General features: G+C 41.6%; 1 protein-coding gene across 4 annotated transcripts in view; it reads right to left on the reverse strand.

Moving 5' to 3' along the window:
* The window catches only part of ACSL6 (acyl-CoA synthetase long chain family member 6), a 160,406-nt gene that overhangs the window by 52,072 nt on the left and 82,455 nt on the right, over positions 1-25,879 (reverse strand). For all 4 annotated transcript variants that reach the window (XM_060240478.1, XM_060240479.1, XM_060240481.1 and 1 more), the window contains 7 exons: positions 20,239-20,303; positions 17,816-17,917; positions 17,615-17,714; positions 16,308-16,486; positions 15,757-15,789; positions 2,400-2,451; positions 45-118 (listed from right to left, as the gene is read on the reverse strand). In XM_060240478.1, the coding sequence (XP_060096461.1) occupies positions 45-118; positions 2,400-2,451; positions 15,757-15,789; positions 16,308-16,486; positions 17,615-17,714; positions 17,816-17,917; positions 20,239-20,303 (605 nt within the window). The remainder of the gene's footprint in view (positions 1-44; positions 119-2,399; positions 2,452-15,756; positions 15,790-16,307; positions 16,487-17,614; positions 17,715-17,815; positions 17,918-20,238; positions 20,304-25,879) is intronic.

Below are 25,879 nucleotides of genomic sequence, written 5' to 3' on the forward strand. Positions count from 1 at the left end.
ATATTTCTGTCATTTTTTTGTGTGCTAAAATATAGAATATTCACCTCGGTTACTTTCAAAAAGCCTGAAAAATCAGCTACCACATTCCCATGAGTCAGCATAGCACCTTTTGGGTTACCTGGAGAATTGAAGAAAAAAATATAGCAAAGTAACACTTCAGATTTTGTCAAGCCACAAAATTATTTTCTTTTCCTATTCTGGACACAGTCCCAAGGAATGCAAGGAATTCAAATACATACATTTGAATACAACACTGATACAAGTGTAGCAAAAGCAGACTATCTTTGTCTTTGAACTTCTAAATATATGAAAATTTTGTAGATGGCAAGAGACTGCAGTGAATACAAATTTCTCAAAAAAGTTTTTGATTCGATGAAAAGGAGGGGGGAGCTCATTACATGGCAAAATCAGCACAAAGGACAGCAACAAAATTACCTATGCATTATCTTGTGTGCAATTAGACATGAAAAGATGCACAGGTTTGATTAACACTTATTTGCATTTTGAAACAATTTGAAATGTTTTCATTAAAATTGCTTTAAAGAAAACATTTCTCATTTAAGGAAGAAACAATCCTTTCAAGCAATTATCAAAGGTACCTTCAACCTCTGTTCCCATGGTAATACTTTTTCATAAAGTGTTCAAACATTTCCTATGAATAGCTCATTTTGAAGAATTTAAGATATTAACTCACAATATTTTACCATATTAACACACTTGTTTCTAAACCACTCAGATGAATGTAGGTAAGTCATCTGAGATCTGCCATCAGATCTGATGACTCTTTTTAGGATTATTACCGCTGGATGAGTTTTTACCCCCTGAATTTTTCCTAATGAAGTTAGGAATGTGCTATGGCAAAATATGTAATACATCCCTCATGCTTTAAAAACAGGAACTACAGGTGATTTCTGGGGCATTTCTATATATTAACTAAAATATTGTCTCAGTCCTTCTTAGCATGCTCAAAAAAATAGGGATTTGGATCTATAGTCATTGATTTGGGCAGCCTGCCCTGATCTTGCCAGTTGTCAGACTATTAAAGCAAAGGGAACAGTGGAGCCATAGTGGCTAACAGATATCAAGTATGTTGACTTTGTGTGCCTACAAGCCATCTGATTGGAAGTGATGTGCACCAAATTGTGTAGGAAAGAAGGGAAATTATGGTGGAATTCTATAAATAAGTATTTGAAGCAGCAATGAAAGACCAGGATTTTTTTTTTAAAAAGCAACACTGTATGCCCTTAAATCCAATAAGCACCTATTTCACCCCAACTTTTTAATTGCAGCAAGCACCTATCAGTTCCCCGCTTTATTTATTGGAATGAAACAAGACATTTATAACAAAAGTGCTTGTGTGTGAGTGTGTGCGCGGGGAGATATGAGATAATCCAAATCCATGGAAAATCCACAGGAGTTTAGCCACTGGCTTCCATGTGACATGGATTTATACCAGATCTAAATTTCCAGTGCTGCTACCTCTACATGACACATCACAATGTATCTCAGAAAAAAGCCAGTGTGCTAGAAGCACATATCACACTAACACTGTTCCTTTTTCAGGGCAGCCTGCCATCTGGATATTTTGTGTCAGCTTCAAACCCAAACTGGGACACAATGCAGATGCCTGGGGAGGGATACAAAGGCTCAATGGACCTGAATACTGAACGAATGCTGACCTATTTTTAACCTAACATACTTTAGGAATATTTTAAAATGTAAAACCTTATTTAATATTTTTTTTAAAAAATCTTGAAATCAATATTGTACATTAAAACATACCTTCCATGTTCATTTGGGTGCCTGACAGTATCTGATGATTAATTCCACTGCCCTACCTTCTTTTCCATTCTCCTGTACTTCATATAACAGATAATTTTACCACAAGATCAGAAGCCATGGTGAAAATCAGGAGGGCATTGAGCTGTTGAGGCTTGTCCTATTACCCTTAACATGCTAATGTGAGAAGACTGTGAGGCAGACAGACTAATGTGATGCTCTGGGATGCGGCTGACTGTCCCCTTCTGTTGGGAAGACCTCTGAGGCAAGATTCACTTGCGGGAGTATCTCAGTCTTCTGACAAACAATATTTGCAATGTAGACCAGTAAACATTCTATAATGAAACCTGGAAAAAGCAACTGTTTGTCCCAGGCTGGGTTGACTTTTTTAAAAAGCAGAATTTAATAACATCATCAAAAAAAGCTGAAAAACCAAAAGGCATTCCTGAAATAGTAGCATTTCAATTCATTTCCAAAAAATATCAAACCAGACATGCATATTTTTAATAAATTCCAGTGTACCACAACATTTAATGTGTATATTATAAGTCTTTCACATCTTTTATGTATGCATTAAACATATTCAAAAATAAAATGTATATATTATTCCTTCGGTTTACCTGTAGTGCCACTGGTAAAACAGACAATTGATAGATCTTCAGGTCGGGGAGGCTAAAGAAATCACAAGAAAAATGAATATCCTGTTACTGTGTTTATTTGCACAATAGGCAGATTAACCTACCCCTAACAAGTGGGTTGCTGTGTTGGTCTGCAGCAGCAGAACAAACTTTGAGTCCAGTGGCAGTGTAAGGTCGCCTCTAGGCTCGGGAGGAGATGGATGGAGAATAATGGCTGGGTCACAGTTAATGACTGTGCCACAGTACATCTGCCCATCAATCTCCAGTTTTGACATATGTCCTTCATTATGCCCCCCCCCGAACTAAATCGAAGCAAATAAAAAAAAATCCAAGCATATAAAATTAAACCCATATTAACTCATTTTGTTATTTATGTGTGGTCCTTGAATTTGTTAAAACAACTTCATTATGCTATTTGCTAATTTACTGCTCACCCTCCACCTTTATGTATGGACTGATAATTTCCATTTCATGGTATCGAAAGAAGTGTGTGTGCACATGAAGGCTTATACCTTGACTAAAACTTTGTTGATCTTAAAGCTGCCAGTGGACTCAAACTTTGTTCTGCTACCCTAACAAGGCTGCTGTGTTGAGGATTAAGTGGAGGAGGGCAGAATAATATGAAAAGCTGCTTTGGGGCCCCGATCATAGATAAAAGCAAAATATAAATAAAAAATGAATAAGTGAAATAATGTATTGGCATGATGAGAAAGAAATTCTAATGTTTTCCCACAGAGTTTTGCTTTCTCTAGATTTGATTTCCCCCCTTCCCCTAAGGGTTGCTCCAAATGTACTAAGCAAGTTAAATTGTTTACTATATAAGAGGTTCAGCACCCTGCCCTTCAAGCAGGTGTCTTGCATCATTTTAACCTTTCACCAACTAATAATTGTCAGGCAGCAGGTCCTTAGCACAAATACATTTCCTCAGAGTTCACGATATCATAAATCATAATTCTCTTATGGGGTGGCCAAATGGAGCTCTACCATTCATTTAGGGGTGCATTCCATACACTCCAGAAACCATTGGCTGATCACAGCTCTTGCCTCCCACTTGCCTCCCACTGGCTGACTCCCTTGCCCCCTCCTACTGAGGCCCAAGAATGTTGAACAAACTGCCAAAAGCAGTCTTACCTCAGTGAAGTGGCCAAGTTTGCAGATGACACTAAATTGTTAAGGGTGATGAGAACCAGAGAGGATTGTGAGGCACTCCAAAGGGATCTGTTGAGGCTGGGTGAGTGGGCGTCAATGTGGCAGATGAGGTTCAATGTGGCCAAGTGCAAAGTAATGCACATTGGGGCCAAGAATCCCAGCTACAAATACAAGTTGATGGGGTGTGAACTGGCAGAGACTGACCAAGAGAGAGATCTTGGGGTCATGGTAGATAACTCACTGAAAATGTCAAGACAGTGTGCAATTGCAATAAAAAAGGCCAACGCCATGCTGGGAATTATTAGGAAGGGAATTGAAAACAAATCAGCCAGTATCATAATGCCCCTGTATAAATTAATGGTGTGGTCTCATTTGGAATACTGTGTACAATTCTGGTCACCGCACCTCAAAAAAGATATAGCATTGGAAAAAGTGCAGAAAAGGGCAACTAGAATGATTAAAGGTTTAAAACACTTTCTCTATGAAGAAAGGTTAAAACGCTTGGGGCTCTTTAGCTTGGAGAAATGTCGACTGCGAGGTGACATGATAGAGGTTTACAAGATTATGCATGGGATGGAGAAAGTAGAGAAAGAAGTACTTTTCTCCCTTTCTCACAATACAAGAACTCGTGGGCATTCAATGAAATTGCTGAGCAGTCAGGTTAAAACGGATAAAAGGAAGTACTTCTTCACCCGAAGGGTGATTAACATGTGGAATTCACTGCCACAGGAGGTGGCGGCGGCTACAAGCATAGCCAGCTTTAAGAGGGGATTGGATAAAAATATGGAGCAGAGATCCATCAGCGGCTGTTAGCCACAGTATATATATGTGTGTGTGTGTATGTGTGTATATGTATGTATGTATATGTGTGTGTGTATATATTTATATATATTTATACACAAACACACATTTATTGGCCACTGTGTAACACAGAGTGTTGGACTGGATGGGCCATTATCCAACATGGCTTCTCTTATGTTCTTATGTTCTCAAAGAGAGAGACATCTCCCATGCTTCTCTGTGTCCTGTCAACTGGCCTCAGAAAGGACGGCTGCTGTACTGCAGCCTCACAAAAGGTGTCATGACCACCACTGGCAACAGAGCCCTGACACCCTATCAACAGAACACACAGATGGCCTGCCAATACAGGCAGCCTCTGAAGGCCGCCAAAGTAGCCAGGGAGCTGTCCCAACTTTCCTGTCTTTCCTGCGTCTTTTCTGTCACTCCCTGTCTCCCTCCTCCTCTCAGCCTCATCCCAGGATGGTTGGCTGAGGAGATAGGATTGCCGACTCCAGGTTGTAAAATTCCTGGAGATTTGAGGGGTGGAGCCTGTAGAGGGTTGGGTGTGAGGAAGGGTGGGGCCTCAGACAGGTACAAAGCCACCCTCCAAACCAGCCATTTCCTCCTGGGAAACCACTGTTGCCAATCTCCAGGTGAGGGAAATTGGGTGAGCAGTCACTCCAGACTGTGAAAACCACACAAAGGTTATAGTGACACAAATTACTAGACAATGATATACTTCAAATAATAATATTCCAGGTGAAGACAAACATATCAAACATACAAAAATAAGTACAAGGTACAAACTCCCATAAAATATTCAGTATTCAATAATGCAGAGTCCTATGGACAGGAAGTAGACTTGGCACTCCTGTTTCAAAGTCTTCCAGCAAAGGACACTCCACTTCTTATTTTCATAGAAAAGGCTTCAATGAATAATGTTTCAATTCTTCTTCATCTTAAACAAATTATACTGACTAATTTTGAAGCACATTAAAGAGGACCTGAAGGTTGAGCCGTTATGAGCTATAGCCTGTTTGAAAAACTGGGTGAGACTTTGGATCCTCTTTAATGTGCTTCAAAATTAGTTTGTATGATTTGTTTAAGATGAAGAAGAAACTGACACCAACAGCCACCACACAACCAGAGGACAATCCAGAAAGGCTGCTCATCACCTCCAAGGTCTCTGCGGGGCAGGGAGGGAGCAGCGACTGACACAATGGAGGAGATCCTGGAGGCTACCTAAGGCCTTGAGCCCTTGCTTCCCTCCAAAGAAGAAGGGAAATCAGTCCTGCACTCCCCTTTTCTCTCACAGCAACCATTTCACTTATAGAAAGTGCCTTGCAGAAACACAGCTCCTACTTTACTTTTAAATTTTCTCGTCTCATATGAAGCATCAGTGATTCCAGTCACATTAGGTGTCCAACTCATCTAGCAAAGCAAAGCAAAGCAAAGCAAAGCAAAGCAAATTTTATTTTTATATCCCGCCCTCCCCCACCAGAAGGCGGGCTCAGGGCGGCTCACAGACATGACAAGCATGATTCGGTTAAAATAGACAGCAATGGTTTAAATAATACAATTACATGAATTAATAAAGTTTAAAATATAAAAATAAGAGAATAGGAGATTAAAAGATATAAAAATATAAAGTAGGTAGAAATAGGTGCTATATTTCTGTCGGTCATAGTTTACATATTGTCATACATCAGTTCCAATTTCAACATAAAGTGGCTAAAATTACGATAGTTAGTCAGTTTGGTCAGGTCCTGTTCCAAATGAGAGCTGAAAAAGATGGGTTTTGCAAGCCCTGCGGAACTGATTCAGATCCCGCAGGGCTCGCACCATCTCTGGGAGTTGGTTCCACCAACGAGGGGCCATTAGTGAAAAGGCTTGCTCCCGGGTTATCTTAAGTCTGGCCTCTTTTGGCCCAGGGATTTGTAGAAGGTTTTGGGAGCTGGATCTTAGTGCTCTCTGGGGAATATATGGGGAGAGGCGGTCCCGTAGGTAGGCAGGTCCTCGGCCATATAGGGCTTTAAAGGTGATAACCAGCACCTTATAGCGAACACGGTAGACAACCGGCAGCCAATGCAGATCCCGCAGCACAGGCTGCACGTGTTCCCATCTAGGTAGTCCCGCTAGCAGCCTGGCCGCCGCATTCTGCACTACCTGGAGTCTCCGCGTTCGACACAAGGGCAGCCCCATGTAGAGGGCATTGCAGTAGTCTAATCTTGAGGTGACCGTTGCGTGGATCACAGTTGCTAGGTCGTCGCGTTCCAAGAAGGGAGCCAACTGCCTCGCCCTTTTAAGATGAAAGAAGGCGGATCTTGCGGTGGCGGCTATCTGGGCCTCCATTGATAGCGAGGATTCCAGTAGCACCCCCAAGCTCTTGACCCTGCGCACTGGTATCAGTGGCGCACCGTCAAAAGCCGGCAGAATGATCTCCCCTTCCGGTCCGTCCCGGCCCACGCAAAGGACCTCAGTCTTCGTTGGATTCAGCTTCAGCCCACTCAGCCTGAGCCAGTCAGCCACGGCCTGTAACGCCCGGTCCAAATTTATAGGGACATCGCCAGTCCGGCCTTCCATCAATAGATAGAGCTGGGTGTCATCAGCGTACTGATGACAACCGAGCCCATACCTCCGCGCAATCTGGGCAAGGGGGCGCATAAAGATGTTAAACAATATCGGGGAGAGAACTGCTCCCTGAGGCACCCCACAGTGCAGAGGGTGTCTCTGAGACAGCTTCCCTCCAACTGCCACCCTTTGTCCCCGATTTTCGAGGAAGGAGGAGAGCCACTGTAAGGCTAGCCCCCGAATTCCTGCGTCGGCGAGGCGGCAGGCCAGCAGCCGGTGGTCGACGATGTCGAACGCCGCCGACAGGTCGAGCAGCAGCAATACTGCCGAGCCACCCCGATCCAGTTGCCGCCGGAGGTCATCTATGAGGGCGACCAAGACTGTTTCCGTCCCATGGCCCGGGCGAAAGCCGGACTGGCATGGGTCCAAGGTGGAAGCGTCCTCCAGAAAGCTCTGCAGCTGCAACGCCACAGCCCTCTCAATAATTTTGCCCAGAAAGGGCAAATTTGAGACCGGCCGATAATGTGCCAATACGGACGGGTCTGATGTAACTTTTTTCAAAAGAGGGCGGACCACTGCCTCTTTCAGGGATGTTGGGAAAACACCCTCCGAAAGGGATCGATTTATGATGTCCCGTATAGGACATTTCAATTCCTCCTGGCAGGCCTTAATTAACCAGGAGGGGCAAGGGTCCAGGTCACAAGTTGTGGGTCGTGCAGTGCCAAGAATTCTGTCGACTTCCTCCAAGCTGAGTGGGTCGAAGCAGTCCAAGGTTAAATCTGAAGACACGCATTGGGCCTCAAGTTCACTTACTGCATCTAAGTTGGCGGGGCAGTCGTGGCGGAGCGATTGGACCTTCTCTGCAAAAAATTTCGCAAAAGCCTCACAGCCTATCTCCAATTCCTTAGCTTTTGGATTGCCCTGTGGCAATGAAGTAAGATTCCGAATTATTCTAAATAATTGGGCTGGGCGCGAATTTGCAGATGCAATCTTGGTCGCGAAGTATGTTTTCTTTGCGGCCTTGATTGCCATCTCATAGGATTTCATAAACTTCCTATAAGATGTTCTAGTCGCTTCGTCGCGAGTACGTCGCCATTGCCTCTCTAGCCGTCTAAGGCCTTGTTTCAGCCGGCGCAATTCCGGGGTATACCACGGAGCCGGCCTAATCCGAGGTCGCAGAGGGCGTCGAGGTGCAATCCCCTCGATGGCCCTAGCGAGCCGGTTATTCCAGGACTCAACCAGGTCATCGAGAGGAATGCCAGAGGGCCAGGGATCCCGCAGAGCCATTTGGAACCGTTCCGGGTCCATCTGGCTCCGCGGGCGAGCCATAATAGGCTCCTCGCCTAAACAGGTTTGGGGAGGCATATCTACATGGGCCTTGAGGGCAAAGTGATCCGACCATGGCACCGCCGTGGCGGTTATATCGCTCACTACAACCCCGGCCGCAAAGACCAAGTCCAACATGTGACCAGCCTGGTGAGTGGGGGTCATAACAAGTTGAGAGAGTCCCAGTGTCGCCATGGAGGACACTAGGTCCGTCGCCTGACTGGAGGACGGGTCATCAGCATGGACGTTGAAGTCACCCAGGATTATCAACCTTGGGTGCTCCAGCGCCCAGCCCGTCGCCGCCTCCAGTAGGGACGGTAAGGCGCTGGCCGGTGCGTTAGGCGTACGGTACACCAGCCAGACCGCCAACCCCTCTCCAGCCTCCCACGCCAGGCCGGCACATTCGATACCCTCAATCTTTGGGGCCGGGAGTGCCCTGAAGGAGTAAGCCTCCCGTATAAATAATGCCACCCCTCCCCCCCGCCCACTAGTCCGTGATTGATGTAGGACTGAGTAACCCGGGGGAGTTGTTTGCGAGAGGGCTACAGTATCATCCTCTCGGGTCCAGGTCTCAGTCACGCAAGCCAGATCCATGTTTTGTTCGAGAAGAAACTCTCGAAGAGTTGAGGTCTTATTGTTGATGGACCTGGCGTTGCACAACACCAATGACGGAGGTGGGTTATTCCATCTAGCCCTACTACCTGTCACCCTTGGGATGGGACGCAGATTGGAAGAAGGCCGAGCACTGTCTTGTCTCTGTCCTCTTCCCTTATAATATCTGCTCCCACCGCTATATCTCCCCCTCCCCAGGGTTACACAGTGCCTTCTTTTATATGCTCTTGTAAAGAACTATGATGATTTTGCCCTCCTTCCCTCCCTCCCAAGGTTTCCTTTTTTCTTCTTTTTGGCTGAGCAGCCCCTTTTTCATTTTCTTCTTCATTTTTCTCTGGCTGTCCCACCCAGTTGCTTGAATGTATATTGGTAAAAGCTGACCAAGCCTAAAGAACTGAGGAGAGAGACTAGAACTTTCAAATAAGTTCCAATTTCCCTTCTTAACCAAATTAATATGGATTCTCCCTCCCCTTCTCTAGGAGCTAGTTTCTTCAGACTGGATATGGATCACACACCCTATTCTAGAAGCTATTTCCTTCAGCCTCAATGGGGATCCTTCTTGATCCTCTCACTCCCTTAGTCTTCCTTCCCAGTCAACTGTCAGGTCTTAACTGCCACTCCTAATTGAGGCGCTCAGTTGAAGAATTCCATTTGCATCCCCTGACACTCAAGTTCTCAGACCAGGTCACAGCATTTACTGTCACAAGAACATATTCTCTTCTGTTCCATTTCCCCAGTGGCCCTGCTAGAGTGACACAGATTACAAGCCACTTAGCAAAACTGAGAGGAAATAAAGTCCTTCCTCTTAGTGCCATTTAACATGTAACCATCACAGGGCTTTCGCAGTCAGATGGTCCTGTGGGAATTCAATTCTGAAGCACACAGAGCTCCAACAGGCTATGGTACTTTAGTCTCCCCCCCACAACATTCTCCTGATCTGAAATGACCCTGGGGAAGCTATTTGCCCCACTAGGGCTGCACATACAGTATACAACAGTATCTGTGCAGTCCCTCAAAGGGACAAATAGTGCCCCAGTGCCCATTTTGAGCTAAGAAAATGGTACAGGGAAAGCTGAAGCCCCTTCACCCTCTATGCCTTATCTGTGCCCCCATCTCTGACTGTATTGATATTTATTTCATTTATACCCTGCCTTTCTCCACAATGGGGATCCAAAGCAGCTTACATCATTCTCCTCATCTCCATTTTATCCTCACAACAACCTTATGAGGTAGGTTAAGCTGAGAATGTCTGACTGGCCCAAGTGACCCAATGACCTTCCTAATCTAAACACTCCACTACATTGGCTTTTGTGGGATGCTGCTGATGAGCAGAATAGACAGTGAGCCATGCAAGTGAGTCGATGCGCGTAGAGAGACCCAGAGGGTGATGCTTAGCGACGCAAGAATGAAGGCTGTACACAGTAGCTTTAAAACCACTATATACATTTATTTACACCAACTCACTCTCCTGACTGACAAAACGCTCCGCTGCACTCCAACTCCTTTATCCCACAATCACCACTGTTGCTCTGTACATTTATACATGGGACAGCCAATCAGCAACTTGCTGTGTCATGCTGACTCTGCTGGCTGATGAAAGACTTCTGGCAGCCAGCCACCTGCTGTCAGGTAGATCATCTAAGCCTCTCAGATCTACTTTCTGTTTGGCAGCACATGCTATAAGCTGTCTGTTTTACACATAATAGTGACACCCCTCCTCAGGTTATAGCGGTGCTGACATCCATCCATTACAACATTGCATATACATATTGATTAATTTACCATCAATACATTGACACATTAGTGCCCATATATACATTACAGTTCAGTTACTGTTACATCCATTCTTCCTGGACACACACACATTTTTCCCCGCTTGCCAATTAACCTGCAAGCACATTGTTATCAGTTGGCACTCTGCCCAGACTGCCCATATCTCCTCAGTTGGCACTCTGCCCAGACTGAGCACTTGCCTTATCTTTTTGCTGGCTTGTTTCCCAGACTTGTTAGTAACACATACATTACCGTACCTTGTGGTGTAAAGGTGCACATACATTTCAAATCACATTTGCTTGCAGACTTGTTACAGATTTCAGGGTTTTTTCACACATTTTTACAGTTTTTTAGAAATTGTTACATCTCAGTCCAGTTTAATTTTACAATAGTCACATAGTTTAGTTACATAGTTTATCATACATTTTCAAACAGTAAGTTTGTTTAACATTACAGCATTGTTTTTAGCACATATTCATTTGTACATTGCACCCTTTTTAATTCAGTTATTGCTTACAGCCTTTCCTCCAGGCTTTGCTCAGGTGTCTCCTTCCTCTCCAAGAGACATTTCATTCAACAGCTCCAACACACTGGGATATGTTTTAGGATGGTCATCATATACATAAGTATAACCCCCTTCTTCCCTAGTGAAGGAAGTATCCACATGTACCTCTGGTGCACTTACACTGCTTTTTGGCTTTGCATCTGGCAAACTGTTTCCCTTGCCCAGATAATTCACATCAGTGTCAACACCATATCTTTTTGGCGGCACCCCCTTATTTTCTCTTGCAGAGACCCTGACTGGCTCCCTTTTTACAGCCTCAGCTGTCTCCTGTTGTGCACTGCTGCCTGCTTTACTGCTCACACTGTCTTTCTCCTGCTTCAGTGAGCTTTCTGGCTTTTGCCCCTCCTCACTTTCTAGAAACAGTTGCAGTTTATTATCTCCAGGCATTTCATTTGCATGAATCTTAGACCAGTTTTCATCCTCGCAAAACGAGGCAGACCTACTCAGCCTAATTAAATCATTATTGTCCACAAACCTCCAGGACTTCATGCCATTTTGGTACCCTATAAACACAAGTTTTCTGGCTTTGGGACCTCCCTTTCTCCTCTTATCCAGAGGGATGTTCACCCAAGCCTTTGAGCCAAATATCCTCAGGTGATCTAGGGATGGCTTTCTCCCATACAAAACCCTGTAGGGTATATCGTCTATAGCCTCTGTCCACAGACGGTTAGAAATATAACAGGACACCTTTAAGGCTTCACCCCAATATGCCTGCTTTAGCCCACTATCTTGCAACAAAGCATGGCAAATACCTTGGAGTACTCTCCCGTTCTCCCACGGAGAGGAAACATTGGCCACCCTGTGCTCTATGCCTTCTTGCCTCAAATAATTGGCAAACTCTTTATTCAGGAACTCACCCCCCTGGTCAGTCTGAATTGAGGCAATCTTTGCATTCAACTGTTTCTGCACTGTCTTTGCCCAGTATTTGAAGGTGGCACAGACATCACTTTTGTGTTTAATGGCATATACCCACACAAACCTGCTGTGGTCATCAACCAAAATTAAGCCAAACCTATTTTTAGAAACACTGGGTGCATACGGCCCCACCAGGTCGGCATGTATTAACTGGAGTGGTCTCTCTGACACACGCACACTCTTTCTGGTCGATGGAACTGCCCTTGATTTGGATTCTTTACATACATTGCAATCTAAGAAAGCATTGCATTTGTCAACCTTCACTCCCTCTAAAATTTCCAGAGTTTTGTTTATTGTATTGTAGCTGGTGTGACCCAGCCTTCTATGAAGCCTATGAATGCACTTGTTGTGGGGCTGTCTATTCCATACAGTATGAGCCTTTCCCACATTTTGCATGAGCTCATACACATTGGCTTTTAGAGTGCCTTTAGCCAGCTGTTTACCTTGTTTCAAAATTGCACAGCCCTGCTTATCAAATACTACAGTAAACCCAGCTCTTGCCAGAACAGAGACACTTAACAAGTTAGTTTCTAGCTCTGGTACACATAGCACATTTTCAAACCTGTGTTTAAGTCCAGGAAAATAGACTGCACCTTGGCAAAGAACACTAGCTTGTCTCCCATCAGCTAAGCTGACAGTCTTCTGCTCAGCTGGCTTGCAGTCTTCCAGCTCTTCTTCACAGCAGCAGAATATCTGAGTAGCCCCAGAATCCACAACCCAAGGCTGACTCTGCAGTCCCAGACCAGTTCTTACTAGAGTCACCTGGGGAGTCCTTGAAGACTGCTGCCGGCTCTTCCTCTGTTGCTGGGGACAAAATCTTTGTAAATGTCCGAGCTGTTTACACAGATAGCAGCACCTCCTCCGCACCTGTAAAGCTTTTTCCTCCTCGGCTTGCCAGCTGGAACCAGCCCCGACAGACCTCGGCTTCTCTTCTTCCTTGGCTCGAGTCTGCTCTCTCTTGCTTTCCAGCTGCCTCTGCTCTTCAGCCAGGAGTTTGCCGGTCACATAAGGCAAAGTTAGCTGGTCAGCATCCTGCCCTTCAAATGCTAACACCAGCATGTCATATCTCTCGTCCAGAGAGCTCAATAAGATGTACACCTTATCTTCCTCAGCCACAGCCTTCCCTCTTGCTTCAAGGTCTTGGAAACAATTTGACATACCGTCGAGGTGGTCCCTCATCGACTCCCCGGCCAGCATACGTTTCCTATAGAGCCTCCTCCATAGGGATATCAGCGTGCCGGCTGACTTTTGCACATACACAGCCTTGAGAGCTTCCCAAGCCTCCTTTGCTTTCTGGTGCCCACGGACATGCACCAGCTGGTGGTCTGCAACACTTAGAATGATGTTGGCTAGAGCTTTTTGATCCTTGACGGCCTCTGCCGCTGTGGGATTAGTTGGAGGAGCTGACACACAGTCCCAAAGCCCCTCTTTCTTCAGGAAATGCTCTAACCTCAGCGACCAGGTGTTGTAGTTGGTAGTGGTGAGCTTATCCACCAGCACTGTAGCTGCTGCTGTAGCCATCCTGCTCAGACTCCTCTCAGCCACTGCTGGTCTCACCTCTTAGGCAGCCTCTGGAGCAAGTCAGCGTCCTTCCTCTACCACCTCTCTCACAGGTCTCAGGTTCTAGGCGCAGCGGAAGCGTGCTGGGCCCATAACCCTGTCGATGCGCGTAGAGAGACCCAGAGGGTGATGCTTAGCGACGCAAGAATGAAGGCTGTACACAGTAGCTTTAAAACCACTATATACATTTATTTACACCAACTCACTCTCCTGCCTGACAAAACGCTCCGCTGCACTCCAACTCCTTTATCCCACAATCACCACTGTTGCTCTGTACATTTATACATGGGACAGCCAATCAGCAACTTGCTGTGTCATGCTGACTCTGCTGGCTGATGAAAGACTTCTGGCAGCCAGCCACCTGCTGTCAGGTAGATCATCTAAGCCTCTCAGATCTACTTTCTGTTTGGCAGCACATGCTATAAGCTGTCTGTTTTACACATAATAGTGACAATGTTGTGGTATGAAGTCACCCAGTGGTTGCTACCTGGCCTTAATGAGTCCTCCTTTAAAGGTCAAAACAGCCCAGAAAGGGCCCTGCACCCTTCCCCAGCCTTTTACTGACAGAAACCAAGGTTTGAAGCCTGGCATTACTGTTATGGTTGCTAGCAACATTAACTGAGGGCATGAATTTTTAAAACTACGGGCAACGATTCTATGATTTTTAACCCATAAACGTATTTCTTTTTTTATATTTCAGTTCTTTCTGGAAGCCTGAGACTTTTCTCAGGTCTGTAGAAAGATATGAGTTGTGTATTATGGCTTCAGTTTCTGAATTTAAGTGTTCACACATTTGGCCATGCTGAGAATTAGACATACTGATGATATACAGATTTCTTTTTTAAAATTTAAGCTACTGAATATAAAGTAGGGTGTAAAGGTTGATATATTCTATAAATTAAAATTTAAAAATTAAGGCCGCTATTCTCACACCTGTGGCAACTAACAACCCTTAACTTGCACAATGTTTTAATTCACTAATTGATTGTGGTTCATCTGCATTTTATCCCACAAATTCTGAAGCAGGAGTGGGAAGAAAGAAGGATGAGTTTCAAGGGAAAAAACAGCTGGCAATGGAAGAATATTCCCTTTCTCTCACCTCTTGTATGCTGCATAGGAACATAAAATAGAGACAAGTCTAGTAGGGTAGTATTACATGTGGCTGCATAGCCAATTGCAATGTGGCTCTAAGCTTTCCCATACTGGCCTGTACTTGCCACCTGTCTTGCCATCTGCTTTAAGTCAGATATCCTTTTGCACCTTCTCCCTCTTTACTTAAGTGCTTGCTTCTTCAATGCCCTTGTAATTATACTTCTCTGGAATCGAACATGTTGGATTATAAGTGTACCTTCCACTGTTAGCAAGCTGACACGCTACCCGTGATGTGGGTATTTGGCTACTGCACTGCCGATTTTCTTAATTGCCCCCTGCTTTATGTTAGTAGCACTGACAGAGGACCAAAATATATGAGACACAAAAGGTCTGTGATCTCCCAGTAACACCAACTGTTTCATATTTAGCCTCTCTGGGTCATCAGTACAAATGGAAATTTAGATTGCTCATATGAACATCTGACTTCTACACAGACTGTACTCCAAAAGCAATGAAACAAAATGGAGACAATCATACAAAGGGCTCTGGTACATCAGAGGGGTTTCCTCTCTTTTTTTAAACCAGCAGCCACAATCAACTAATAGGCCAAACATTTTAACTCCTTTGCATCTTTTCCATTAGGCTGGAGAAACTGAAGTTAAATGATACGAAAAAGAATCCAAATGCCTCAGACATGCATTAAGAATATGATGGATTATGGTAAAAGATGCTATTCCCTTAACCTTGCTCTTGAGAAGCATTCATTCTAGTAGTCCAGGATCTATGGTGATTACTGTCAGGAACTATTTCATGAGCGTACATTTGGAATTACTTGACATACACATATACAAACTCAGTCTGTCAAGATCCCTGCATATGTCATGTTAAAATGAACAGGATATGCACAAGGCACAGATGTGACCATTATGCACAGTTCTTCATTGTGCCAAATGTTTAACACATGCTCAAGGTAGGAAAAAATGTTCTTATACTCACTACAGGAACTCGCCGACACTCTCGACCACAATCCTGAAAGAATGTAACAAAAGGGTGACAATTTAATGTCTTGGATTAGCTATGGACCTTTAGCATGTGCTTCACTATAACTGTAGAAAGTGAACTATATAACAGTTCACCTGGTATGACTTCCTCTACTTATGCCTTCCTGCAATGTTTGTCTTTGCTTATGATATTTTATAATAGCAGACAAAGGCAAATGAGAGAAAAATGGTCATGCATTGGAAATGTTAATAAAAATCACCACCTATCTTTATTGTTTTGCCCATCATTAATGGTCTATTGTTAGCATGATGGAGCCAATTATACTGTAAATAACTTGTATAAGCATTCACTTTCCTTTTGACAAAAAAAATGAAAGATGAAAAAGCATTATTCTGTGCAACAGTGCTAGCTGTGCACAAGCTATAAAATAAGATTGTTGTTGTTAACCATTTAGTCGCATCCGACTCTCGGTGATTTTATGGACCAGCTCTCTCCATGTTTTCCTGTAAAATAAGATACATTAAAGCAAAACAAAGGAATCTCACCTCTACTTCTTGCATAGATTGGATACGAACTCCACATCTTTGTCCTCTTTCTTTAATATCCTTCTCTAAGGGGTCCATCAAAATAATAGATTTCAAGCCTGGGGTTTCTTTTTTCTCTACATGATCTAACAGGACTTTGGCTTTTTCAGGCTTATCACAAACTACTGTAGAAATATCAGCTGAACAAACAAAAAAAGAACTTTAAAATTAGTTTAAATCCAGTACACATCTAAAATAAAACTTAATGTTCCTTGACATTTATTTGTGACAATTATACAAAAAAAGACTCAGGAAAATAATTTTTGAATTCTTTATCGTTTCTCTTCCCTTCGTAGCCAAGATATCTGTGTGCGTGTACATGAAGGTGTGGTTGGTGTTCAGTTCAGTATATTAAAAATGGTTTTCACCTACTACTTTTAAGTTGCTCCTCACATTATTTCTCCCCATGGGAATCTTTGTTCTATGGTTTTATGACTTCAAGATGGAATGGTACTTTAAAAAATGTTGTTTTGGAAACTATATTAGTAAAGTGAAAAAGAAATCTACAAATAAACTCTAACGTAGTATAATTGTTTATGACGGTTATCTCCTGAAATGTTGGTTGGCAGTTTCAATTTATTTAAAGAAAAAAGAACGAAACAGATCTTATCTGATACAAAATTATTTTTGTAAGCAAAAAGCCAAATGCAATGTAAATGTGGACTTTTCTGATACCATATTGCCAATGGATGAGTATAGATCTGGAGTTATCCTGAACCTATGAAAAATGCACAAAGCTAAAACTTAAAACAGCTCTCTAAAACACAAAGCTAAAATGCACAAACCTAAAACTTATCACCACATAAAGTAGTGTGTCTTTATACCTGTATCCTCTGCAAAAAATCTAATGATTTTTAATGGAAAATTATTACTTCAAAATCACAGCTTGTATTTAGTACAATCTATTTTAAAAGAATCCTGACTGTGGTTTGAGAAACTACACAGTAAGCACCTAGAGATAACCATTCTAACATTAGGCAATTTGGCAATCTGCATTATTCTGTCACAGTATTACCATGTATTTGGTGCCAATGTGTTATTAAACAGCCATCTATAGACATTCAATGAATCAAAATTTACTGGGGCTAGGTCCTCGTTACCTTCTCCCAGCACTAAACTAGAAGTGGAAATTCAAGTGTAGGAGCTCTCACTTCTGAAGTAATTCTTCTCATCAACCAAATCAACTTTTGTCTCACATAGCAAAAACAGCTCTCTAAGAAGCTATTCCCTTTCCCACCCCCCAAAAAATAAAATTGACATGTTTTTACCTGTGTTGATAATATAGCGGATGGCTCCAGGGCCTAATGTATCATACAGAGGAACCACAACCATGGAATAGGTATAGCAAGCCAGTTCAGAAATGATCCACTAGAAGGAGATTATGAAAGGATTATGTTAAAGTTTGCAATAAATATGAACAAAATATGAAGTTGGAATAGAATTTTGTTTTATTTTTTAAAACATCTCACCTCTGGCCGGTTCTGTGCAAAGACTCCAATAAACTGACTCGTTGATGGTTTACAACCCTGTTGGAGTAAACCTGATCCCAATGCTTCTGCTCTTTCAGCAACCTGAAAGTTAAAGAAAATCCACGCAGTTAGAGGCCTTCCCAACTCTGCATAAACAGCAGATTGGAATAAGCCCACATTACTATTCTTGCCCACTATTGCTTTTCAAGTTGCTGAACTCTTTCAAGGACACAACAAAAATAATGTATGAAGCAGATCTCAAAATACATAAGAAATATCATCATGGGTAAATTCTTATGGTGGCCCACCGACCAGCTATTGCTAAAGAAAACTTCTTTCCATTTCTAAATGGTAGTCTTTCAAATATTGGGACGGACTATGGTTCAGTGATGGAGTATCTGTTTTGCAGTCAGAAGGTCCCAGGCACAATCCCTAGCATCTCCAGTTAAAAGGACCGGGTAGTAGGTGACATGAAAGACCTCTGCCTGAAACCCTGGAGAGCTACTTGCAGTCTGAGTAGACAATATTGACCTTGATGGACCAATGATTTGATTCAGTATACGTTAATGTCATGTGTTCAAGAGCAGTAAATGGTTTAGATAATTATATTCAAACAGTTTATCCTGTCTCCTTCAAATGGCTGGCTAGTATACAATCTTTTTCCATGGGCCAAAGATCAAAACATGGCTGCTAAAGTTCAAGTATGCATATGATACTAACAAGGAGAACTTTCCCAGTTAACATAACTACAGCAAAGCAACCAGTTTCCATGAATGGCTTCAGATTCTTTTTAAAAATCAAAACTTCAAGAGACCAGGGCCATTTCTATGCAGGGCTTTCACCATATTCAGAATGGTGAACACCCTCCCCCCCTTTTTTGGGGAGGGGAGTTTCCACATAACATTCTGAACAAGAGACTTGTGGGGTTCTCAGAGCTTTGTCCTTTAAATAGGATCAAAGAAAAACATCCTCTGATCTGATTCAAAGAAGAAAGTAACGACAGGCTACCATGTAGAACATACATGCAGATTCTCTATCTATAGCTAATCCAGGGAGGGGGAGAAACTAAATTTTGCCTTCAACATGACAAAGCTAAACTTCTCATCTATCCACCCTTCAGGGCTTTTTTCTGTTCCTAGCTAAGCCATGGTGTATGTTTAACCATGGTTCAGATGGAAAGAAGGGTTATTCCACTTTTTGAGGAAGGGACAGGGAGAGATGTTGACAGGGACAATAGCAAGCAGCAAAGTGATGGAGTGTGCAGACACCTTTCCCACTGTCATCACTGCTGCTTCTGCAGGTGGGGGACTTTTTAACACCTCCAAGTGAAAGCAGCTCAGGTCTGTAAAATATCATCAGATCCCCATGATCTCAGTTAATTATGCAGGATGTTAACTCAGATGTTGGGAGAGTTGAAAAAAATTAAGAAAAAATCTCAATGAAAACTATGAACGAAGGAGAACTCAGCAAGACATAATGCTCTTATAAAGTCAGTGATTCTTCAGTGTCTGGATGGTTCTTTGTACCACTTACATGGATCATGACTCAAGAAGAGGTACAGGACTGGCTTGCTCAAAAACTATACACTTAAGTGGCATTAAGAGCATTTTGCTGTCGATCAGGAATGGCTTGCTTCTAATAAAAACTGCAGAGAGCATAGTCAACAAAATCCAGAAGACTTGTGCATCTGGTAAGAACTGTTTTGCTCTTAAATTAATCTATGAATTGAAAGCATTTTGCCAAGAAAAGGAATGGTTTGCTCCTAATATAAATATTGTAGAGAGCATTTTGCCAGCAAAATCCAGAAGGCTTTTGTATCTGGTTAGAGAAGAAGTTCAGGACTGGTTTAAGCTCCTAATATAAATATAAACACTTAAGCGGTACTGAGAGGTAAGTTCTTAATAACAATTAATATCTTAAAAATTATTCATTAAAACATTTAAGAATTATCCACTTCCACTCAGCTTTGTGTTGTATCTCATTGTAATTACCATGGTTTATTCCAGGATGAGAGATCTTGAAGAAAATATAGATGTTGCAGAGAGCATTAACATTGAATTGTAACAGGAGGCTAATAACCCTGAAGGAATCGGGAATACTCCTAAGGAAGTTTTTTGACAAAATGAGCCTATATCCAGGTGCTCATTAGATGGACCTTTCTTGTAATATTGTAATGTACAAAAATATTATATGATTCTTAAAAAGGATTTACTAAAAGTTGTTGGCCAGTACATCACAGTTTTTGTTTTTTGTATTGCCTGTAACATGAACTGTGATCCTAGGTTGTTGGTTTTCAGTTTTGTTTGTGGCAGGAACACACCACAGCCCTTATGCTAAGTCTTCTGCTAGAATAACTGTTCTAAAATGATTCCTTTGGTCTTTGTGTTGTTCCAGTGAGAAACAAACAACAAAAGGAAGCTCACCTCTTTGTAGGACAACCACTGGTAAGGCTCTTTGGGTTTCCTGAATCCTAAACAGGGACCATTCTCTGAAGAAAGAGACAGGAGTGAGTGATAAGTACCTAACCCTTTCCCTAAAGACTACTAATAATGCATTTCTTCAGACTCCTTGAGTGTTCACCAGTAGAATAGCATGCTTAAAAATAACCCCATTGTTGTTATCAAAACAGTGAATGCTTCTACAATGCAAGAGTTCACACCCAGGTCATCAAATTAAAAGAGAAGCTATCTTGCCTAATGGAAAGTGACATTAAGCATTTCCACTCCTTTATTAACATCTCATCTCTAGCGTTCCAAGCATCATTATCAGATCAATGCTTTCCATTCTAAATATCCCCTCCGATTGATTTTATTTTCCTTTTGCGCAAGAAGTGTGAATGGTAAGAAAACACCTGTCATCATCATTATCTTGCACATTTTTTTATGGAAAGTGGGAAACAAGAATAAGCCAAAATCCTTCTCTATAGGGAGAAAGAATTATAGGAGATGGGGCTGTATTATCAGACTTGCCCACCATTCTCAGTTGCTTGATTACAGCATTATTAGTTACATTTAATTCTGACTGGTGTTAGTAACACTGTATCAAGTCTACATACATGTTCACCTATTATGTTGTTGTAGGATAAAAGAAGTTCAATTTATGATAGATTACTGTTCACCCCTCCCCCAAAGAAAAGCTTAAATAAAATTTAAAGTGAAACAGTTTTTCTAGCTCCATTGAAGAAAAAGGATTAAGTTGAGGCCAATTTTGCAGTTTGTAAAACTTGATTTACCTTGTTGGACAGATTAAATTACTGACAAGGTTCATGATGAACCGCTATGCAAAAACATCTCACATGACTTTTAAGCAGTTAAGCATTCTCTTGACAAATACACACCATTGAAGGAAAGCAGAAGGAAAATATATGGTGCCAATAATATTTGGCTGTGAACTGTCATAGACCACTGTTCTTTATCTTTTCCTCAAAATTCCATGAAGAAAAATGTTGACAAGGAGGAGTCATGAAGATAGAGATAAAGGCATGTTTTCTGTTTTGATATCCAGTAAGAGTTTGCATAACCCAAATCCATTTAGAATCATAGAATCATAAAGTTGGAAGGGACTTCCAGAGTCATCTAGTCCAACCCGGTGCACAATGCAGGAAACTCACAAATACCTCCCCCTAAATTCACAGGATCTTCATTGCTATCAGATGGCCATCTAGCCTCTGTTTAAAATCTAAAATATCTTACCTTTTAAAATCTCATTTAAAATCTATTACCTTGAAATGTTGCTTCCTAATCCCAGGAGTCTGTTGAACTGGCTATACTTACTCAGCAATGGACACAAAGGAACTCTTCACTCAGACACACTATTACTTCACATATTCAAGGCCTAGCCCTGTCATTAAGAACCGGTGCTGTGTTGCAGGTAAATGAAGCAGGCAAATTCAGAGAAAAGGCCTAGATTCTATACTAGACTTTTAGTAATAAAACTGAGACTAGTCAAAAAACTTTAACAGAAAATTCCCATATCTTTATGCATTTCACTTGATAAAGTTCAGAAGAATTTATTCTACAGTTGCATTGCCTCCTAGTAAAACATGTACAATCAAGCTCTCTCCAAACATTACCACTGGAAAATATTAATTTTATCAGACAAATAGCACTTTTTTTATCTTCCCTGTTACTAATGTCCTTTTGTTTATAAAATTAAATATTTGTGTGAGATTGATTCTGTGGACCTTTAAAAAAAAAGGTAAAGGTAGTCCTCTGTGCAAGCACCAGTTGTTTCTAACCCTAAGGTGGTGTTGCATCATGACATTTTCATGGCAGACTTTTTACGAGGTGGTTTGCCATGGATCTTTTAGGCTGTTAGGAAATGTTGAAGCCAGACATGAGGGGGAATAACGGACGTGAAGGGAGCTTCCCTATGGAATGCACCAGAAACTATGGTCCAAAATTGTTTTGATTTATTTAAAGTTGCCGCTTGTACCAGTTGCTCCCACTGACCAATAATATAATCATTTCTCTTTTTTTTATGAGTTGCTGAAGCTGGGACTTAAGATCGAAGAAACTAGCAGGAAAGGCAACAGCCTTAGATTCTCTATAATGGCTGTAGGTGACACGTAATAGTTTTTTCAAATTCCTACAATCCCTACCGAACCAGGGATTTAAGTAGCTTTTCCCTAGATTATTCTGTGAGTTCCTCCAAGGTTCTGATTTTTGGATCAATGAATCAATCATATGTGATATTAATGAACTGTAGGATTTAAGAGTTCATCTAATGGAGAAGTTTTTTTGACTATAACAAGTCTATAACAGAAACATGACTTGCACTATGCCTTACTGCATTTCTACTGTGTTTCTAAGTAATTTTATAAAGAAAGGGACATTAGTAACAGGGAAAATTTAAAAAGTGCTATTTGTCTGATAAAATTAATATTTTCCAGTGGTAATGTTTGGAGAGAGCTTGACTGTACATGTTTTACTAGGAGGCAATGCAACTGTAGAATAAATTTTTCTGAACATTATCAAGTGAAATGCATAAAGATATGGGAGTTTTCTGTTACATAACAATGCAACTCTTTAACTTTGTCAATTTTGGGGGGCCACTTTTCCAGGACACAGTATTCAGCTTAACTAGTTATTTTCCTTTACTTTGAATTCTGGAGTGTTTTTTTTTTCTTCAGCTTGGAATCTACAACATTTATTTACTTACTTACTTACAGACTTTATACTGTTGCCCAACTTGCTGCCAATCAGGGCCATTACATTGTCCTACCTATATTATTTCCCTAGGAAATAAACAGAGCCCTTTCGGGCATATGCTGACACTGCCACAAATGAAATATGGATCAGTGACAGACAAGGGGACAAAATCCTCATCTTCATGTGGGACACAGCTTTAGTTGGGAAAGGATGCTTAAATAACATCCTTAACAGTTAACACACAGTTAGGCCTGACTGAGAAGAAGTAAAGACGGAAGAGTTACTAACATTCACATCTATAACAGAAACATGACTTGCACTATGCCTTACTGCATTTCTACTGTTTTTCTAAGTAACAATTGATGTAGGGGATGCTTGGAGTCCAAACTGGATTTACCTGGTCAAGGCGCATGCAAAGTGGAATTTATTTCTGCTACATAAATCCTGATGAATGAACTGATGCCAACCTGGCAAAATGTATCAGTAGTACGTAGCTGACTCCTGTGATGAAATTATGCTGGATGTTGCAGCCAATTAACATGTGTATATGCCAACATGTCATCACGGCTAGGGGTAGAGTGGCTTAGTATGCAGGCTTTCACTTAGCTCTTATATCTGTTTACTGCAATAAACATTTTTCCTTTCCTCCTCCATCAGACTTCGCTGAGTCTTTCTATTGGTCAAGAACACTTAGAGCACAGATTTGTGTAACATTCATAAGAACATAAGAGAAGCCATGTTGGATCAGGCCAATGGCCCATCCAGCCCAACACTCTGTGTCACACAGTGGCCAAAAAAATTATATATATATACACACACACACACACACACACATATATACACACACTGTGGCTAATAGCCACTGATGGACCTCTGCTTCATATTTTTATCTAACCCCCTCTTGAAGCTGTCTATGCTTGTAGCCGCCGCCACCTCCTGTGGCAGTGAATTCCACATGTTAATCACCCTTTGGGTGAAGAAGTACTTCCTTTTATCCGTTTTAAGATGTTTTGGATGTAACCCACCAAGTCAAAGCTACGTATGGGTTCCAAACTATGTTTGGTTTATGTCCCCTGACTTAAACGCAACAAGTCATGATTTGTGCTCCTTGTTTTCATGCTCATCTTAAATGGTATCTCAAACTGCTCAGATCTGTCCCTTCTTCTCCCACATTAGTTGTGTCCCCTCAAATGAGGACACAACATAATAAATGCTTTAGGGGTTTTCTGGGTGGAATACATACAGTGCAACAGATCACTGACTGGATGGCCAGCTAACATTTTATTTAACTTGAAAGCAGCAGTGGAAGTGGAAATAAAGCTGTGGTAGTATGGAGATGTGAGGAAACTGCCAGCAAGAGCTTCCAGAATGCTTTCATTTACCTCCTCTGTGGTCAGGTGGTTCAAGAGCAGAGCACAATCTCAAACTAGTAATTACTCATCACATCTGAACCATTCCAAAACGTTTAATAGCTTCCTATCTAACCACTTCAAAATGGAGTGTTACACTGTGGATAAACAGAAACGAAGTACTGCATTTGGTATGTGACAAAGGGAGCTTTGACTCTTGAAAACTTATACTCAGAAAGTCCAGTTGGTCTCCAAAGTGTTACTGGACTTGAATCGAGTTCTTCTATTGCAGGTCAACCCTCATGAAATGAAACTATCTTTGGGCTGGGAATGAATGAACTCCATTTCACACACAGTGCTCTCTTCAGGACATAGTTAATGTTTCTGAGCAAACAGTAAAAGTTATCAGTACCTCTGAAAAAACATTGTGTGCTTGTTCTCTTGCATCTTATTTCTCAAGTAAGCATATCATTTTTCCATTGCCTACCTTCTTATTCAATGTCTGATCTAAAAAAAACCACCACTATCTACACCCAAACATCTCAAATACTGAACTACCTGCTACAGAAAACATTTATGAAGAAAACTATGTTTAGCCAGTAGAATCTTAGAATCATAGAGTTGGAAGCGAAATCTAGTCCAACCCCCTACTCAGTGCAGGAAATCTTACAATAGTTTAGTTCTAATGGGCTTAAAATGCTTATTATCACCAATAACTTTTAAATTCATTTTCTTGTTGGATTACTCTGTGAAAGAACGAATGCTCTCTGCATATGTTCCACTGCATTGTGTTCTTTATTACCACTTTACTGGAACTCTGGAAAATGCCTGTTCAAATGAACATGGATGGCAAAATGCCTTCAAAATGTCAACAATGCATTTCTGTTCTCTACATTGGAAAGACAGTTAAGTTTCTACAGAAAAGAATAAATGGACATGAATCTGTTATTCAGGAAACAGAGGGTGAACATTTTAATCTTTTGGGGAATTCTGCTGCTGATCACTTTTCTTTTACACAAGAACTTCAAAGGGAAAGGCCAAGTGAAAAAAACTGAATAGGAATCATCAAGAAATTCAATACTACTTTCCCTCCCCCCCCCCCCCCCCTTCTATGGTATGAAAAACATCTTGGGATTTTGCACACACTAGTTGTACTAAATATCCCACACCTAGCAGTTCAGCTACACACACAAACACACAATCAGATCTGTTGTGTTTCACCCTACATTCTCTTGAACTAATTTATTTCAATCCTACTTTGATTGTCTATCAACAGTTGGGAGTGGTCCTTACCTACTCTAAAATTATTGATTACTGTTCTGATCTTGTTTTAAACTGACCTATCCCCCACCATTCTGGTTTTTTTCCTTTAAGCCATTTGCAGCTTTTACTATAAAGGTATCTAACTGAACAAATACTCCATTCAACTGATGAAGTGAGCTCTGACTTGCCAAAATTTAACCTGGAATTAATTTTGATATGCTTTAAGGTGCTTTTATTTTGTTCAAATGAATGCACTAAAGTAGGAGGATATATTGCCTGTTCTTCTGAGACTTGACAGTTAA

The sequence above is a fragment of the Heteronotia binoei genome, chromosome 5 (assembly GCF_032191835.1).
Source record: "Heteronotia binoei isolate CCM8104 ecotype False Entrance Well chromosome 5, APGP_CSIRO_Hbin_v1, whole genome shotgun sequence".
NCBI classification, from domain to species: Eukaryota; Metazoa; Chordata; class Lepidosauria; order Squamata; family Gekkonidae; genus Heteronotia; species Heteronotia binoei.